Source organism: Lathamus discolor, chromosome 3 (genome assembly GCF_037157495.1).
Source record: "Lathamus discolor isolate bLatDis1 chromosome 3, bLatDis1.hap1, whole genome shotgun sequence".
Classification (NCBI taxonomy): Eukaryota; Metazoa; Chordata; class Aves; order Psittaciformes; family Psittacidae; genus Lathamus; species Lathamus discolor.
This window is the reverse complement of record NC_088886.1, coordinates 56,589,322-56,607,897: the sequence shown is the minus strand read 5'-3', so window position 1 is coordinate 56,607,897 and position 18,576 is coordinate 56,589,322. Positions and strand designations below refer to the sequence as shown.

The 18,576-nt window shown below is 36.7% G+C and overlaps 1 protein-coding gene across 7 annotated transcripts in view; it reads left to right on the top strand.

The window, feature by feature from the left end:
- The window catches only part of EVI5 (ecotropic viral integration site 5), a 79,605-nt gene that overhangs the window by 22,574 nt on the left and 38,455 nt on the right, over positions 1-18,576 (top strand). For 6 of the 7 annotated variants that reach the window (XM_065675387.1, XM_065675392.1, XM_065675388.1 and 3 more), the window contains 10 exons: positions 248-391; positions 1,204-1,293; positions 1,407-1,504; positions 2,964-3,024; positions 4,882-4,935; positions 7,301-7,333; positions 7,893-8,039; positions 14,909-15,043; positions 17,203-17,343; positions 17,864-18,022. In XM_065675387.1, the coding sequence (XP_065531459.1) occupies positions 248-391; positions 1,204-1,293; positions 1,407-1,504; positions 2,964-3,024; positions 4,882-4,935; positions 7,301-7,333; positions 7,893-8,039; positions 14,909-15,043; positions 17,203-17,343; positions 17,864-18,022 (1,062 nt within the window). The remainder of the gene's footprint in view (positions 1-247; positions 392-1,203; positions 1,294-1,406; positions 1,505-2,963; positions 3,025-4,881; positions 4,936-7,300; positions 7,334-7,892; positions 8,040-14,908; positions 15,044-17,202; positions 17,344-17,863; positions 18,023-18,576) is intronic. The other variant, XM_065675389.1, reaches the window with a different exon arrangement.

Sequence of the window (18,576 nt, the reverse complement as noted above, 5' to 3'; positions counted from 1 at the left end):
GCCTGTGACTTCCTATTATGATCAGGAGGTGTTTTTGTAATCTCTGCTTTGCAGGGTAGAAGTGCTACAGGGCATTCAATATTGGGACTTCAGTTGCATGGTTCTTGGTAATGATGAGTCCTGTCTTTCCCAGTCCTGTGTTACTAAGATGCTGTCTGTACTAAATATCAGTTATTCAAAATCTCTCAAAACGGTGGACACACCATAACTCCCAGCAAAAGCTTAACATACATTCTTTCTCTTCTAGGAGCATCTTCCAGAGCTTTATGTGCACTTTCAGTCTCAGAGTTTCCACACTTCTATGTATGCATCATCATGGTTTTTAACTATATTCCTTACAACTTTTCCACTACCAATTGCAACAAGAGTATTTGATATCTTTATGTCTGAGGTAACTACTCAATACTTATATGCTCTATTTCAAGAGTATTTCTATTTTCAAGGGAAAAAGCAGCTACTTTTTTTAGGTAGTGGTATAAATCCCAATATTGTGTGCAAATCTCAGCTAGTCCTGCTTTTAGTCTTTATGCTTATCAGATTATTTTGTAGGGGAATATGTCTGGGTATGTAGTTGGTCAAGGAGGAGCAACTAAGTCTTTGGATGTAGATACTGTATATAACTCTGCTCAAAGCCTTTTGAAGAGTTACTGTATCTGTCAGTTCTGGATGCAGTAGCATTGCATCCATCAGGGACCTCAGTTTCTCAGCATTGTAGAAACTTTGTGATGGAAAGTGATGCTGCTTTCAAGCCAAATTAAAGTTCCTTGAGATTATGCAGGCCAAGAAGAGGGAGTGTTGTTATCTGTTACTGTCCAGATGATGTACAGCAGCAGAAGAAACTCATGGAATTACTCAGTCACTATTGCAAAGACACTTAAGTTGTGTTTAGGAATAGAGCTTTGTGTGGTTGTAACTGGGAACAAACCAAAGTTTATGGTCCATTTATGCTTTTTCTCTGCAATCATTCTTTAGAAAATACTAAGTCAAAGGTGACTCCTTTCTGCTTACATTCCAGAATGTACAAGACAGTGTATATGGGCAAGAGGTTCCCTTGTATCTATTTAAATAGTTTAACTACGTTGTATCCTCTTGTTTGTTTGAGAAACTGGATGAGATTGGCAACATTAGTGAACAGTAGAATTGTTCTGTACTGTTGATGATGCCATGAATAACTGCTGGATATTTCTTAACTTCTGTTTTCAGGGTTTAGAGATAGTATTTCGAGTAGGTTTAGCAGTACTTCAGATGAATCAAGCAGAGTTACTGCAACTTGACATGGAAGGAATGTTACAGGTAAATTAAGGTTATAATAATTGCTAGAGATGTCTGAAATGTGTAATATGAGTGTGTGTATATTTCCTCCCAGCTATTAATTGTATGTTATCTTGTGCTCTGACTGCTTTCAGCACTTTCAAAAGGTCATTCCACATCAGTTTGACAGCGGTCCAGACAAATTAATCCAAGCATCTTACCAAGTCAAATACAACGCAAAAAAGATGAAAAAGTACGTATAACATTTTGAGAAATGGATTATACTGTTGCTAAGAACTGCTGTTAATCTTTAAACAACAGTTTAAACTTGATCAGTAATGTAATAGTTATTCACTATTTCATTTTGAATTTGCCATCTTTAAATTTTTTGGTGTGTGATAATATAAGAAGTTAAAACTGAAGTTCTGTCTGCAAGCAAATTCTTCTAAAGCTGTATTTGCCTTTTTTCTTAAATATAATAGAGTTATATCGCATTTATAAAGTAACCTAAAAAGCTGTTTAAGAAACCTGCAAGTTATGGGAAGTTACAGCACTTCGTGATACAAATAGAAAAAGCCGGGAGGTATGGGGGTGTGTGAGTGTGGTTTTTTGGGGGTGAGGATGGTTTTGTTTTTTTTTGTTTTGGGTTTTTTTTTTTGAAGATGAAGTAGGGAAAGGAGGTTAAACTTTAATATCTGGCCTAAATTCTTAAGACTTGTCTTCTCAGGAACTGAAAAATTATTCACAGTGCTGAAGAGCATGTGTATGGTCGTGCTGTTTAAAATATAAATAGATGAAACTTTGTGATACCATTGATAATCGTAAAACAACTTTCATTTGGGGTTTGAAATCCTGAGCATAATACTAATTTTTTAAGGTCAGTTGCATGTCTTCTCTTTCCTGCCTTTGGTAAACTATGTTTTGATAAGACAGGCTGCACATACTGTGCTTTTCCAGGATTAAGTTTGGCAATTCTCCAGTTGGTTGTAATTTATTGTGCAGTTACTCTTCTTACACTGCGGATTGTGCTGGAGTCTTTCGAGTTGAATTTGCCAGTACTTCTGTCAGCGACCTATGATCGGTGCTGTAGAGTGAGCAGCCTTCTCTAAAATATAACTAGTAACAAAGCTTTCAGGAAAAACACTTTCTCTGAAAGTCCATAGAAGTGTATAGAGTTTAAGATCCTGTCACTCCGGACTAAACTTCCTTGGTTGCCCTCTGTAGAGGCATTGTTAACCTCAGCTTGTTTTTTCTTGTTGCTACCTTTTTCAGTCAGGACGATTTTGTAGTTTGCTGTAGAGGGGCCAAAATTATTTTACATGTTTAAGATATTTATCTCAAATATCTTTGCGTCTTCTTGTCTTCAGTGCTTTCCAAGCTGTTTTCTTTGGCAAAATCTATTGAATTGGTTATTGTATAGTTACATTGAGTGGTTTTTACAGAGTCGCTCCAAGTCATTGCTGCTATAAATGTATATGAGAAGCACCTGCACTTCAGAGTGCCCATTCAGAGTCTGTTCATACCTACAAAAATCTTTGTTTAAATATAATGTCCAGACTAAATATTTACAGGACTGCATTTCAAGTGACCACGTAAAAAGACGAAATATAAATAATCTGTATCTCTGTTCTAGTCTTGTTTCTTTGGTATCATACCCACAAGTAAGTTATCCACACTATTTCTAATCATAATTTACTGTTTCTAATTTTTAGGTTAGAAAAGGAATACACTACAATAAAGACAAAAGAAATGGAAGAGCAAGTTGAAATTAAAGTAAGAGAGCCTCAACAAATTTAGTTATCGATCAGTTAAATTCCTAGATGTGGACTTATATATCTGATTGGTATGTGTGGCAGGACACATAATTGAGGTCTCCAGATTCTTTCGACGCTTGTATCTGGGATGTCTGTTCATAAAGGACACTTAGAGTGAAATTACTGGGACTTCTGGCAGACATTAAAGAGATATCTTTGATGAAGATCTGCTGTATTCATTTTTTCATTATTTTCTGCTGACTAAATCTTGGTTACAGATGGCTTCATTTATCAGTGGTTCCAAATATGCTGGTTTAGGTATAGGTGTCCCACACAAAATAAGAGAGAGTTTTATTTTGAGATCTTGATTTTTTTCCTTACACATTGGACCCAAGATCATGTTTTGTGTCTGCAGTCACCTTTTCTTTTGGAGCTTCTGCAATTGATGCAACATGTGGGGAAAAAAACACCCTGTGGGTGAAGTTTATTTCCCTTCTATGAACTGACCTACTTCCTGTATGTACTTAATCACTACATCTTTTTGCCTTTGTGTTATAAATAGGCATTTGCCACTTTTCCCCCTTTTTTTATCACTTTTTTTTTTTTATTCACAGCATGGTGTTTGATCTGGATTTCCTTCCCTGTGTCATGTTTTTAGCCAGTTCCATGAGAAAAGGCAGTGGGAGAAATGATAGTCAAGTGCAGTATATAAAACTTAGTGGAGGGAGAGAGAGGTACAGGTTCTTCCTGTCCACTGCTAGTCATTTTGCCTTTCAGTATCAGTTTCTAAGGCGTGGGTTCGCAATTCAGTGACATGTACCTGGAAGCACCAAGGTATTCCAAGCTTTTTCAGGCAGTTAGTGTTGTAACAGGCACCGAGGCAGTTGGCAGCATTAGGATCTGGTAATGACATCTGAAATCAGATTTGCAGGACTCAAATGATGGCCCTCTGCAGAACAGGACAGAATAATACCATTTGAAAGACAACTTCAACTCTAGATTCTAATCTTTTAATTTACTTCGAATTCTTCCTTGTTTCCCCTCAAAACCAAAAAAACCCTACCCAAACAAAACCAAAACCAAGACCCAACCAACCAAACCCAGCAACCCAAAGCTGTCTGTTTCTAGGCCCTCCTTTGGGACCTTATGTAAGTCATTCACTGTCTTCTGCTAAGAAGCTCTGCTGTGTTAGGGAGATAGAAAAACAAGTGCGTTGAGTCTGCCTTTTAGCCTGGCAGGATAAAGTATTACTGAACTGATATCCATGACTCTATTCTTAGGGATATATACGGATCTTTTCTATGTTAATGCTGACTACTAAAATTTAGAGGAAATGCACCAGGAAAATGTGCAATTCGGTACAATTCTTACTTCTGAGGCATCTGAGGTAAATAATTCTCAGAATAACCTTACAGATGAAAAGAAATACTATGATAAAATTTAACATAAATCATTGAGAGGAAAAGGAAGGAAACCTTGTAGCTGTCTCATTAGCCTGTTTTAGTGCAGGGAGAGCACTTCCATGTCCCTTACCCACGACAAGTGTGTCTGGCTCTTATTTAGGAAGAGGAGGCTATCCGGTCTGATGTGCAGTTAAGCTCTATGGTTAACCTGCAGACATGCTACTTTCATCTAATACAACACAGATGCTTTTGTGTAACACAAGGCTTGATCTCACGTTTGTTGTATCAAGCTGTTTAAACTCATCTTTTGAGTTAGTACATCTTATAGAAAGATGTTAGGAAGGTCACTATTTTTGTATTTATATTAATTTTCATAGACGTGACATTATAAAAATATTTTTAGCTTGCTTGTCTTTTATCAGGCTTTCAGTTCATAACTTGAGAAATTTAGTTCTGAACTGTTTACCTTCCAGAGGCTACGAACTGAAAATAGACTCTTGAAGCAGCGCATTGAAACACTAGAAAAAGTAAGTATGTTGGTGATTAGATTGAACCTGTGTTAATTTATACTTAAATTCATGGCCATTTTCTTATATGAAATGGGAATCTCAGAATTTACTGTTTTCTGCTAATCTATGGTGGTTACTAACAGTGCTTAGCCAAATAGCATGGCAATGAAACAATTAGGGTCAGTGCTTGTAAATGTGTGCAGTTGTTAAGTCTGACTCTTAGTGAATATGAAATCAAACATTTTGACGTATCCAACTTCTGTTGTACTGTTTTCTTTCTGAATTAGAAGCATCTGTTTAAAGTCCAGAAGACTACATGAAGTAGTGGACTGCTTGGGTGGAAAAGAGGTTATTGCGAGAGAATCCTCAATTTTGACCTTGCTGGGTGTTTTTACGTAGGAGCAAAATGACAGACCTACCAATGACCAGACATGGAGATGAAAGCAGATTACTTCATCGCTAGCAAATACAGCAACAGAGGGGGTGGTGTTGCAGCATTCACATTCAGTACAGAAAATCTGCTGCTATGAATTTGTTTTATGTAGTTTTGAATTTTTGTAGCAATTCTGGGTACTGTGTGGGGAGAGTATCTTTTATTTCACACAGATTTAGTCTGGAGCAGAGTTTTGTTAAGCTTCTTTGTAACTGGATATGACTTTAAAAGTATGCATGATAACCGGTATTGCTACATTGCCAGCATGCAGGCATTGTTCCCCAGTGGCCTCTCCTATATTCTGGTATCATGCTTCCTGTGACAGATTGCATCTGAGCTGGCCTGCTCTAGAATGGGAACATTCTTGTCCATCTTAACCAGGAATAGCAACTATCTTTCATCAAATGAAATGGAATGTTCTTGTGAGTTGCTAACAGTGGCTTGAGTTTCACAGGGAAGAAAATGGTAGAGGTTCAATTTAGAGTGACATAACTGAAAGGTGTCACTTCTGTTAAATTCACTACAATTTCTTGGAAAAACAGTCAACGTATGGCAAATTCTACTTAGTTGATTTCTGAATTTTTAGTGTGGAAAAATGCACATAATGAGAACATATGAAAGACGTGACCAGAAATGCAATTTTATAAATGCATTTGTTTCTATTGAAGTGTTGATAAAATTAACTGAGAAGTGCAAATTCTTCTTAAGAAGTTTGAAGCTGTAGTGAATCACTTCAATGCTCCTTGCAAATCTATAATACTTAAGATCCCTATTGTACACTTAACTTGCATAGGTTTGAAATCAGAGGGGCTTTTAATTAGGAAGTCCATGATGAACTGCCACACACCAGCGCTGTTCCAGGTTCTGTACTAAAAATTTCAGAACTCATTTTAAGTGTTCCATTCTGACTGGAATTGGAACATTTCAGAATGGGAAAATCTTCATCTGTTAATAAGAATTTATGATGTTCGCTATCATCACAGCATCTGAAAAGCAAATCATAAAGTGTAAACACACCCATTCAGTTCTTCTGTTGGAAATTTGTTTTTATTATAAAATGTATTTTTCCTCATCCTCACCTGTCTGATTCAGTTGTGATTTCCTGAATGTACCTTAATTACAAATGTCTTGCCTTAACTTCTAAGTATTGGCTCTTATCAACCAGTTTGAACTTTAATTTTAATAAAAGTTCCAAGGATGATCTGTGAATAGATGTGTTCTCTTGTAGAATATGCAAAAATTGAGTGCTTTCAAGGATGATAGAGTAGAAATTAATGAAATGTGCAACTTGGGGAGGGGATGTAGTGCTTGTCAGTCAGCATGCATCAATGCAAATATCTTTCTTGAAAAATTTTGGCTAGAAAAGAGAATCTATTAACTGCTCAGTTGAGTTCAGTAAACCAAAATATTAGCTGTCATAGTTCAGATTTTTTACTTGTGTCTGTCAATTTGCACTATTTAACTTTCCTGCTTCATCTATTTGGGAGCTTTAGTTCTGCATGAATGCCTCAGTGCTTAGTGGAGATTCCTCTGTGCTCAAATTATGCCTTCCTTTCACATTGTGGGCAGACCATAGACCCCTCCTTGCATGTATCTCCTAGATCATACTAGATACTGTATGTATAACTTCTGTTAATTGGGAAGCCAGCCATTTGGATCTAAATACTCAGTCTCCTGTAGGTGAATTTGGAGTGTTATGGAAATCTGGCTCTGAGAACTTCTTGTAAGCATGGACTGTGTTGAAGATATTGCAGAAAAGGCTGCTTCCTTTCAGGCTGTTACTTTAATTTATATGAGAAGTTGTTAATTTTGCAAAAAGAGTTTATACAGAAAATGGGTAAAATTTGGGCATTTTCTTTTTCTCAGCTCTTGCCCTTTTTGTCACTATTATCACCCCTTTGGTTTTTTGTTTTTCTTTTCCTTATTCCTATCTGAATTTTTCCTTTGTAGGAAAGTGCTTCCTTGGCAGATAGATTGATACAGGTATAGTCTTTTAGTCTTTTACTGTATGGCTCTCTTCCTACTCTCAAAAAAACCCAAATTGCTTTGATGCATGCATATTTGCATGCTGTACTCTATGCCTGCTTTGCTTATTTGGAATAAATATAGAGCTAATCTCTTGCTAGAAACTTGTTTAATATTGTTTACTAAAATATATATAAACCCAATACCTGCACACTTGTAATAATTTTCCTAACCTAATGTAATTTTTTTATACAAATTCCTATGAGAAGTGGATTCTCTGACACTGTATTAACACTTCAATATTGCGAACTTAAATCTGTGCATGTGTAACTGAGTAATATTGCATGAAAGGAACTTTATTGAATGCAAGTACACAATTGTGCTTGCTAAACAGATGCTGAACTTTGTAATGAAGTAGTAAAGCAGCTGTTTAGTACTACTTTGTCCTAAAATTTCTACCAATTGTACTCCATGCTGTTTGCAAAAGCCATCTGATGAAATAAGCAGCTAAGCATCACAAAGGCAGTCTGTCTTGGATTTGTCCTCAATTGCTTAAAAAAATAAATTATGTCCTAAGGGACAAGTGACAAGGGCCCAGGAGGCTGAGGAAAACTACCTTGTAAAACGGGAGCTGGCCACCATCAAACAGCAGAGTGATGAGGCCATTACTAAACTGGAGCAAGCTGAGAATACCATCAGGGAGCTCCAACAGCAGCAGCAATGGGTAAGGAGCCTGGCAGCACATCATCTTTTTCACTCGTGTTTATTTTCACTCATCATTACATGGTGTCTGTGCTGTCCTTGTAAATGCTTGTTCGTTGTGATTTGCATTCTTAAAATTACACAAATTGGACTAAGTGATATTTTGGTCTTTTTCTTACTGAGAGATGAGATTCATAACCCTGGGTAGATGTAAGTTACTAATTTTAAACGACAACAACAAAAAAAAACCCACAGCAAAACACACCAAGCTGAAAGGTCAACAACAACAAAAACCCCACCCAAAAATCCACCATCACCAAAGACATACTAACAAAAAACCCCACACCTAAATCCTTTGGTAGCTCCTAATGCTAAAAATCTAGCCATTGCAAATAGTGTCACTCTGACTACTCAAATTTTAGAGTTGATTCATAATGCTTTTATGTAGCTTCGTATTTAAGTCGGTCTCCTCCATGTTTCTTCTGTGTACCTACATTTTTTTTCTTAGCATGCATAAAGTAGTTGCTTACAGAAGTAGAAGGGTATTGTCCCTGAGTTTGGAACTACAGGACTTTATGAAAAGGTGTCGGTTTATGTGCAGATAAAGCAGGAAAATGACCATTAGCAGCTCTTAGTTCTTCTGTGTTTGTATGTACTATAGTAGTACCATACTAGGTAGTATAATGTGCAAGGCTTCAGGCTGTTACTATGAGACTGAAGTTAACTGCCTCTAAGCCACTTCTAAAGTGCTCTGTATCTTCTCTTAGCCGGGGGGGGGGGGGGGACGGGACGAACGACACGGGAGGGGACACAGCAATTTTGGCAATCTTCCCTTACTGAATAAAATGTGCACTAGCAATGTTGGTGTGAGTATGCTCATACTGGTTTAAGTAAGTGGTGCATTTTGCCATAAGAAAAGAGTACATCTTCTAGACTAGTTGCAAGGATTTATTGATGAGCTGTTACTCTATAATGTGTAGTGCTGCTTTTTCTTTAGCACTTTCTTCAGAGAAAGAACATGAAATTATAACTGGGAAGATGGGGATGTTCTAGCAATGATTTACAAAATTTTAGGTATTTTGTAAACTGTTGTGAAATAAAATGAGAAATGTTTATGGACTGGGTAGCCAGGTGTTTATTGTCTGATTATAGTAGCACACATGCTTTTGGAATGTGTTTTTGGAAGCATCCGTGTTACTTACCTGTACTGAATTAAAAGTTAAGGGACTAAAATGCTAAATTTATCTATTAGTTAATTAAGCTAATGCTCTTAATTACGCTGCGGACCTTACTAAGTAGCAGTGATGGGGAAGCTTAGTAGGTTGGCTAGGAATGGGAGCTGGTCCTGAGCAAAACTATTGATAACCAGATGGCGGAACTGGCTGGATTGGAGCTGTGAGGGCAGCAGACTGGGCAGGTTCTGCAGGAGCAGAGAGTAAGTAAAATGTGAGCATTGTTTTCTCTCTCTTAAATGTGAACATGAGTATCGGAAGTAGTCTGGCTGTGGGTGGAACTGAAGCTGTAAATCGACATGGTTATAAAGGGGTTTGTGCCTAGGAGATGACTAATTTTGAAGAATAAGGAATAGTATTTTGGTTTTGAGGACCGTCTGAATTAACATAGACAACATGATTCAAGTGTGAAGATGGTTTCAGTTAGCAGTTCCTCAGACTCTGTTGCACTGCTAACGGTTGTAATTGAACAGGCTTTTAACAGTGTGTTTCCAAGCATGGAAACGGGAGCAACAGCTGTAAACAGCAGCGTACACGTAGGGTACCGCCTAGTGGAAATCCATGAATTTGTTTTGAATTTTGGCTTTGCATTTAGAGTACACAGACGAATGACTCTCTTTGCTGCTTCCGTGTGCCAGCAGCTTTTTTTGCTCTTGGCAATACTTCTTCAGTTTTGTTGTACAAATACATGCTTTAATATTTTTTCCCTCCAATTATTTGTTTTGTTTATGATTAGCAAAAATGATTGCTCTCAAAAAATGAACTGCGTAGTTTATCTGCAATTACTTAATGGTAAAGCTTCTGTCCTACATATTTTATTATCTACGTCTTTTCCAATCTTGAGTTGTCTATTTCAGCATGATAGAAACTATAAAGCTTGGCTTTGAATTTCTGAATAGGAATGTATGAAAAGAACTGCCTAAGGGTACTTGTGGCTGCTTTTTCTGAACACTATGTGATTAAAAAAAAAATCCCAAACCAACAACCAAATATCTCCACAACCCCAAATTAACCCACTGTTACTTTTAAATCATGAGGCAGGAGACATAAGAGTAGGGGTTTTGTTTTGTTGATAGCAAAAATATTCTCTAAGCCATAACATGTCTAAGAAAGCTAACCCATCCTTTGTAAAAAGTTTATGCATTTGTATTTAAATATTATCTAGGGTTTATTCCATCTTGAGATTTGATAGCACTCCTGCTCTATGAGATTTGATAGAGATTTTGATTATACAGGTTGGATGGCTTAAAGGTAAGTATGGAAAGTGCTTATAGGATGTGTGTATATAAAGAAGCAGCACTTATTCATAAGGCTGAATACAGAGATGGGTAGAGGAATATTCTTCTCACTCGAGTCCAACACCAGAAGCCCAAATTACATGCAACTTTAATTTTTCCTGTGCTGCAATACATGCAGGGAGTTTTTACTTGAACCAGACTTTATTACAGTGTGATGAGTCTACTTAAGCTCTTATCGTTGCTTCTTAGTGAAAGGAAGTTCTGCTTCTCCCACACAACCTGAAAATAGTAGTAATGAACATATAATAAATCACATGTTAAAGTGTAATCAAATGTATTCTATATATTTCTGAATGTATTTGAGGTGATTTGGAGGGCGGGAAAGGAAGCAGAAAATAGTAAGGCTTGGGAGAGAGCCTTCACAATTTTACTTTGGATGCAGACTTATAGATCTTACACTGTGACAGCATTGCTCTGTACTAAGGTTTTTAAAACTGGTGTAATTAGAAATTTTTAATTTTTAAATTTAAATCCTTTAAAAACAAGTTTTTAAAACCTGCACAATTTTTTTGTATTGATAGCTAGGAAAAAATACTTGTAAAGGTAGAAATATTCTGAAATGCTCTTGGAGTTCAGTGCTTCAGCTACCTCCATATTTGCCAGAATGGTTTTGAAGAGAATGGTACTAATCTGTCTTTATATTCTTTAAATATAGAAACTTGCCAAAGGCTTCTTGATGTGGTGGGTAACCAGAAGATTAAGAGGAAGGAGATTTCTTCCTCATACTTATAGTAAATCAAGAACTGCATAGAGGAAGTTGTACCTGACTTCAACAGAGTACAGAAAGTTTTCTTTTAAGGCATGCAAGAGTGATGGCATTTGAGAGTTAGGGATGAGCATAATAAGCCTGTTTAAACTTGCTCCTAATAATTGCACACTGAAGTTTTTCTCTCCTTTTTCTGCTATTGTTCCTAAATTAAAAAGATGGCTTCTGCTGGATGTATAAAAATGATTTCTGCCAATTAAATACACCTCCAGAGCACAGATCTCAATCTTTCCCAATGATACTCTAATTTTCAATGATTACCTAGTTCATCAGTCTGCATGCTTGAAAATCGAATGTGAGAAATGAGAGTTCAAGCTAAATTGCTTCACATCTTATTTTTAAATAGGCTCTTCAAGTGTGTTATGTGAAGATAGAATTTTAATTGACTAAACATTCAGATGGAAGCATATGCATTTTGCAAGGTAATTTATAGCCATGTATCTGGTCACTGTTACAGCAACTCCATAATGCATAGTTTCTTTTCAGCAACTCATGCTAAAGTGATAATAATAGTAATGTGCGCTTGTAAATGAGTAATGCAACCTTATGGAAGCTTTGCTTTATTTTATAATATAGGTTTTTTACGTTATATTCTTTTATGCAACCAAAAAGCAGAAAATAAAGCTACTGTATTTTGTAAAGTACTACAGTTAGCGCTTACATGTGCAAACAAAGTTAGCTGGGCAGCTGCTGAACCATCTGTTAGTTGCCCTTCAGTGTAGGAAAAGCATTCTGTAACTATGTGTAATCTATCATCACCCAAAATGTTATTAGGAATGGTTATGTCAGCCTCAGAGATGTTACTAAGATTTTTAAGCAGTGTTGGGGGAAAATAAATACAGTTCTGTGAAGCCAAGCAAAGACTTGTTTCTTTCAGAGGTAGATGGCTGTAGAACTAAATTTGGAGTGCTTTGTATAGCAGACATCTTTTCAAGACGGCCAAGGCAAACAGTGTTGCTGTGGTTAAAATATTTGGCTGGTGCCTGGAAATCTGGATTGGCATTGTGGATTCTGTCAGACACTTTAGGGCTTAAGGAAAATATCTAAAAGCAGTTCTTTTGCTAAAGAAGTCAGTCTTTAGTTATCACTCTTCTAACTATGAACTTGTTAGCAATTTAGTATATATACAGGTAACATTTTGTGTTTTAAGGAGCAAAATATCACAACTTATAACTTTGAGTATTTTGAGTATTGTTTTTTTTAAATCTGTTTTTATCTTGGCTGTATTTTTTTTTTTTTTCGGAGGGGGGAGAGGGGGTACCAGTCTATCAAGACTTGATTTGAAGTTTGTTGTGGTGAGATAAGTAGTTATCTTATCTGCGTATTCCTTAGGCAGGTGAAATCTAAAGACAACTTAAAGAAGTAATGACTTGTGCCTAAAACTGGATGAGTAAATTTACTTATGATTTCACAAATATCAGTTAAATTTGTAGTCCAAAATTATTTGGAATAAACTTGCATCCCGATTTTGTAACAATATGTATTCAGCTCTTCAAATCTCCTGTTTTCTCTCTGCTTCCTGGGAAGTACAAGAGGACTTCTTACCTGAGGGAAGAGCACTGCATGCATTCTTGTTCCATAAGCAGAATCTGGAACAAGAAACATAGGGTCCATTTAGGTTGCTGTGTGTATCATCTGATGAAACTGTACCAACAGCCAGGGAATAAGAAAGATTATGTGAAGCAATTGTGGAAATGCATCAGCATTGTCCACCCATCCTCTCTTACACTCGAATCAGGCCTACCTCCACTGCTTGCTGAGGCAAAGAGAATATGTGAATTAAAAATAAGAGGGATTAAATTAGTATTGCATAAGGAAAAGCTAATATTAAATATACTGGTCTTTTTACTTTGTTCAACTGCACAGTTAAGTAGAATGAGCAGTTAAATGGATAGTCTTAATGACACTAAAGACTACCTCTGTGAGCTGTTTCTGCCTTTTAATGCTTTGTATAAATCCCCTTGTTATAGCTCCCTGTAGGCGTATATATACATAACAATACAACAAATTGTAACACTAACATTACTGTAGATTTTGAATTCTGATTCTACTGAGTCATGATGAAAGGGTTAGGTGGTGTGCAGAAGTATAAAAACAAATCAAAACCCAGTTCCTTGACCATGTAGTTACATGCTGTAAATCCTTGTTTTGTCCTGTTTGCCTTTGGCTTGTGCATTAAAGGTCAAGGAATGTCATCCCCTAACAGAAGCCTACAGGACTGAAGGCTCTTCTGTTAATTTTATCAACTGTGTTTAGATGCAGAAAACTAAATTGTTTGATGCAAATAAAATAAGAAATTGTTGTATCTTCGGTATAACAATTGCTCTATGGATTTTAAAGTTACATTGTTAATTGAATAAAACTTACATCTGTGAACCCAAGTATAGTATATATTCTTCACAATGTATTTAATGGCACCAAAGCTGTACTAAATGATTCCCCTTTAAACTTAATTTTTAGAGTACCTATGCATACACTACCTAGGCATCTGTGCTTTGGGGATTTCAATAGAAGTGCTGCTGTAGGATGGCGTGGCCTTTCAACCACTGACAATCTATGGTGAATCTCAAATCATTTTAAAGTGACACAGGGAAGAAAGAAAATAACTTGTTCCGTCAGTCAGTAGTTTAAAAGAGCAAGTGGGTCTTTTGAATATAAATGTTTAATACAACTTCAGTTGGATCCATCTGTTGAAAGATGCAATTTAATGAAATTTTGCTTTATCAAGTGAAAGGATAGATCTCACTTTGAATTCCAGCTAATCAACAGGCAAGAAATAAGTTAATGGTGAATTAACTTGTGCAGAACTGTGATTTATTTTTTTGTTTTGTTTTGTTTTTTTATCCTCCTCCCCCATGAGGTTTGGAGAGGGTGTTTTATTACTGAGGGTATATGTTTGGGTGTGCAAAGCTGGTCAGGGGTAGTCTTAGAGTAAGTCTTATATGGAAAGAACCAAATTTCATTGTAGCTTTGGCCTATGCTGTCTGTCTAGAAGGAGCTATACTGCTGTTTGTGCCTGGATTTTTCTCATAAATCCACAAGGCTTGCTTTAAAAGAGAATCTCTGAAGGAATATGTATAGTGTGAGAAACGAGAGCTAAGGGTTGGATTTGGAAGAAAGGGGTAAACCATAGTGGCTGTGCATTAAAGCATGCATGACTTTATTTTAAATCCAAGTTATTAAAAGCTTCTGTTAAATCAGAGTTTAAGTGAGCAGGGTTTAGGAGAGATACTTGCATTAATCGTGCAATTAGCCAGTCTTTCCTAAGCATCTTTTTCTGCATATATCAAAATAATCACAGATCCTTTGAGAATTCTTCAGTTTGGGTAACAAAGAGTGAATTGTTGCTCATCAGTGCTAATCAGAGTCTCAGTTTGGTTTTACACATTTGGCTGTGTGGAGGTACAGTTGCTGGAGAGGCACAGCATTACAGTTCTTAGCAGTCTGGAAGGACATGTTAATAGGCTTGCATAAGGTAAGCACTTCTGTTGATCTTAAGCTAGTATTCCTAATGTTAAGCATTTGAATCTGGCAAATAAACCCCCTTTCAAACCATCTGTGCTTCATACTAAACATATTTCTGCAAACTTTGTAGCATAAATGCAGTTCACAATACAGTGAAGACTTTGTGCTACAGCTGGAAAAAGAGTTGGTGCAAGCCAGGCTGAGTGAAGCAGAATCCCATTGTGCCCTGAAGGAGATGCAAGATAAAGTTCTAGAGATGGAAAAGGTAAATCAAACCAGGACCCTCTATATAAAATAACACTAGAAAGAGAATACAGGTCCCTGTAATTCTTTGCATTACTGTGCTCTTGTATCTTCTCTTCTATGTTTTCATGACTTTTCAAACCTGAAGTTAATTTAGCAAAAAACATAAGATCTGTCTGCACTTAGAAAGGTTTGTGAAGAACGGATCACTTTTCTTCTGTTTCTTAAGTCCACTGCAGTGCAAAACATGGATTCTGCTGGAGTCTTTGCAGAAAACATCAGTTGCCTCAATTTTATCTTGCAACAAGAGCAGTAGGTTCAGAGTGAGCGCTGAGGTGATGTGAAAATAAATAGTTTGAGAGGGGAGGAGGAAAGATTCAGCATTCCCGGTTCTTGAGTATCTCCCACTTCGTTCCATTATGGGCAGGGAAAGAACACCTCCACTGTCTGATGTCAAAATCTCTACTGCTTTTTGCGTGCCATCCCAGCTTGTGACTTACTGATGCTAGAGTTCAAGTTGTACTCAAACCGACTGTCAAATGTTTACTTGTCTTTGAAGAAAAACTTACATGCAAAATTAAATAGAAGAAACGGAAATATAAACCCCACTAACTGACTGAACCCAGGACACTGACCCAACATAAACCATGGTTTTCAGATCCTGTTGTATTGGCTTTGGAAGTTGTTTCCTCGTGGAAATTTTAGAGCTGTATACTCAGCAGTGTGGCCAGAACTTACTAGGTAATTAGATTAACGCACTGGAATAAAGATTTTTATTTTTGTATCTGAGGTGCTTGATAGGAGTCTGTCAGGCTAACAGTCTGGTAGTTTTTACTGTACAGACCATTGATAAGAATTGGGTATCTAAGTTATTTTTCCAAGTTCAGAAAGAGACTACTTCTTCACTTAGCCCTTATCAGTATGAAGATAGCATACATCAAAAACTTTAATGTGAAGGAGAAACTGGAGCAGTAAGTGAAATACCAGTGTAGCAGATAAACACAGATGCAGAGTAGTAACAGTCTGTCATAATGAACTTGAGCACATGAGAAAGTGACCTAAGTTAACTCCCTGAAATTCCTACAAATACAGCTCTTTACCACTTACTTAGTGATGTGTTACGTAACCTGGGAAGATTCTGCTCTGTAACCCAAGACCTGCATGGCTATACTATCAGTGATGTAAACATTCAGAGACACAGCCTATCATTTCCTATATTTGCCAATATTTGGATCCTGTGATTTTGAAACAAGGAGATGCTCATAAATGGCTCTTGTGCTGTGTTCCATGAATGTTAATAATGCACTTTGCTCTTATCTCTCAAGAAGACGTGGCAACTATCACAGTATTACATACATACATACATACTTCATTTTGCTGAAAATTACTATGGAGAAACACAGTAGAAGGGGATGAAGCACAGTTCAAGTATTAGGTGACCAATAATTTGATGTAGGGCTATGGTAGTTAGGGAGACTGTGTCCCTTCTATTCCCCCTGATTTTTCCCAGGCGTTCAGTATTGTGCTTTTATCACTCTTTTACTTTACCCAGGTCACTCCTGCCTTGCGTTTTGCTGTTTTCTGTTTAGCTTTCTTTAGTCTTTCTACTTTTTCCTTACGTGTTTTTGTAAACATCCATGCACTTTCATCTGTAATACCTTTTCTTGTCTGATTGTTGTTTATCAATATTAATGGATGGTTCCTTTGTCAATATATCTTTTCTCCTTTACAAAGGCAGATGGCTTCCCAAAAAATACATTTCCTGTAAGTCTAAATGAAAGTTACAACTTTAAAGGTGTAATTTCAGTTCTGAATTTGCTTTAATTTTATCAAGTAGCTCAAAATCTTTCAGATTTTTCTCTATATTTTAGATGCCATATGCAAAATAGTCTAAGTACTGCTCTGTTAGGGATACCATTCCGGGAAATCTGGAAGTCAGAATACCTAAAACTACCTTGCCTACTTTTTTTTCTGTAGTTGGCTGGTGGAAGATACTTGTATACCCTTGCTATATCCAGGAACTTAGATTTTTGAAGGCTTTGGTTTTGCAGAGGCTATGTAATTAAGCAAGTTTGGCTAGTAAGAAGAGTTATTATTATTCCATGTTTATATCTTTGGTGTGGGTCTCAGTAAGCACAAATGTGTTCAAATACATATTTAAGAGGATGGTCCTTGTTGCAGAGGAACAGCTCTCTCCCTGATGAGGAAAACATTGCTAGACTACAAGAAGAACTGATTGCAGTAAAATTAAGAGAAGCAGAAGCTCTGATGGGTCTCAAAGAACTAAGGCAGCAAGTCAAAGATTTGGAGGAACACTGGCAGGTATGTGTAGCAATATGCTTTGAACAATCTTTATTTTCAATGAATAATAATAAAGCATAATTTTGAGACGCAGAGATAAAGTAGAAAGTAGTGGTTGCAGATCAAGCTGCTGAGGTGAGAAAATCTTTAGACGCAGCTGCCGCAAGAAACTTTACTTCAAAAGTATGTTAGGAATTAACTCCTTGTTGTTCTAGATGTCAGAGAGCCTGTGCTGCCATTTAATTGTTCTGGTAGAAAGGCAGTACCTGAACAGTACCATTTCACTAAATATTAAGGGCTGGAAAGAGGCAAAAGTCTCAGGATATTCCTGTGATTTACTCTCTTATTGTAGTTGTGAATGACTGCCTTCAGTTTTTTAATTGTCTGTTCTTAAAGCTAGTAAGTTTCCATGGGTTTCTATATTTTAAGACAAACAAAAGCACAGTGGTAACTTGTTCTATGAAACTCTGAGATCTTAAATGAAATAAGAGGACTCCAGGAATGATCAGGCATTATCGGCAATGGCATGCTGTTTTTTCAGCGTCATCTAGCTCGTACCACTGGAAGATGGAAAGATCCTCCCAGAAAAAACACAGTGAATGAGCTACAGGATGAGCTGATGACAGTCCGATTGAGAGAAGCAGAAACTCAGGCTGAACTGAAAGAGACCAAACAAAGAATGATGGAGATGGAAACGCAGGTATGTTACTGAACACTAGCATCTATTAATGGAGCTAAATGCTGGCAAATTGGTGTCAAATGGTAGAGATCCGATTATCTTTACCGTCTACAGGTGTAACTTTAATTCCAAAATGTGCTTTTTAGTGCCTTTAGACTAAGAAGGAGACTAGTACATACAATCCAACTTACTCTAACGTCTTTTATTTAGTCTTTTCCAGGATTTTCTGAATTTTTCATTTGGATTAATTGGTAGAATCTGTAAATGTGTGTGAATCGTAATTCATTAAATTTTAACTAGTGTAACAACAAAAATGCATCTAAGGTGTCTTAAATTTCACAAACCTAATTCTGATTATGCTGATAACAGTAATTCTAATTCTTCAAATGGCAGTATTTTCTTTCTTCTGATGAAATTGCCTATGCTGGGTTATCTAATGAGGCGATGAATCTGGTTATTAAACTGCGGACTCGTAGCAAAATAGTTGTCAACTGAATCAATAAGCATAATGTGCATTTGATTGAGAAGGGTTTTGTAACTGGCTTTTGAGAAACCTTCCCATGAAATCCCTCCTC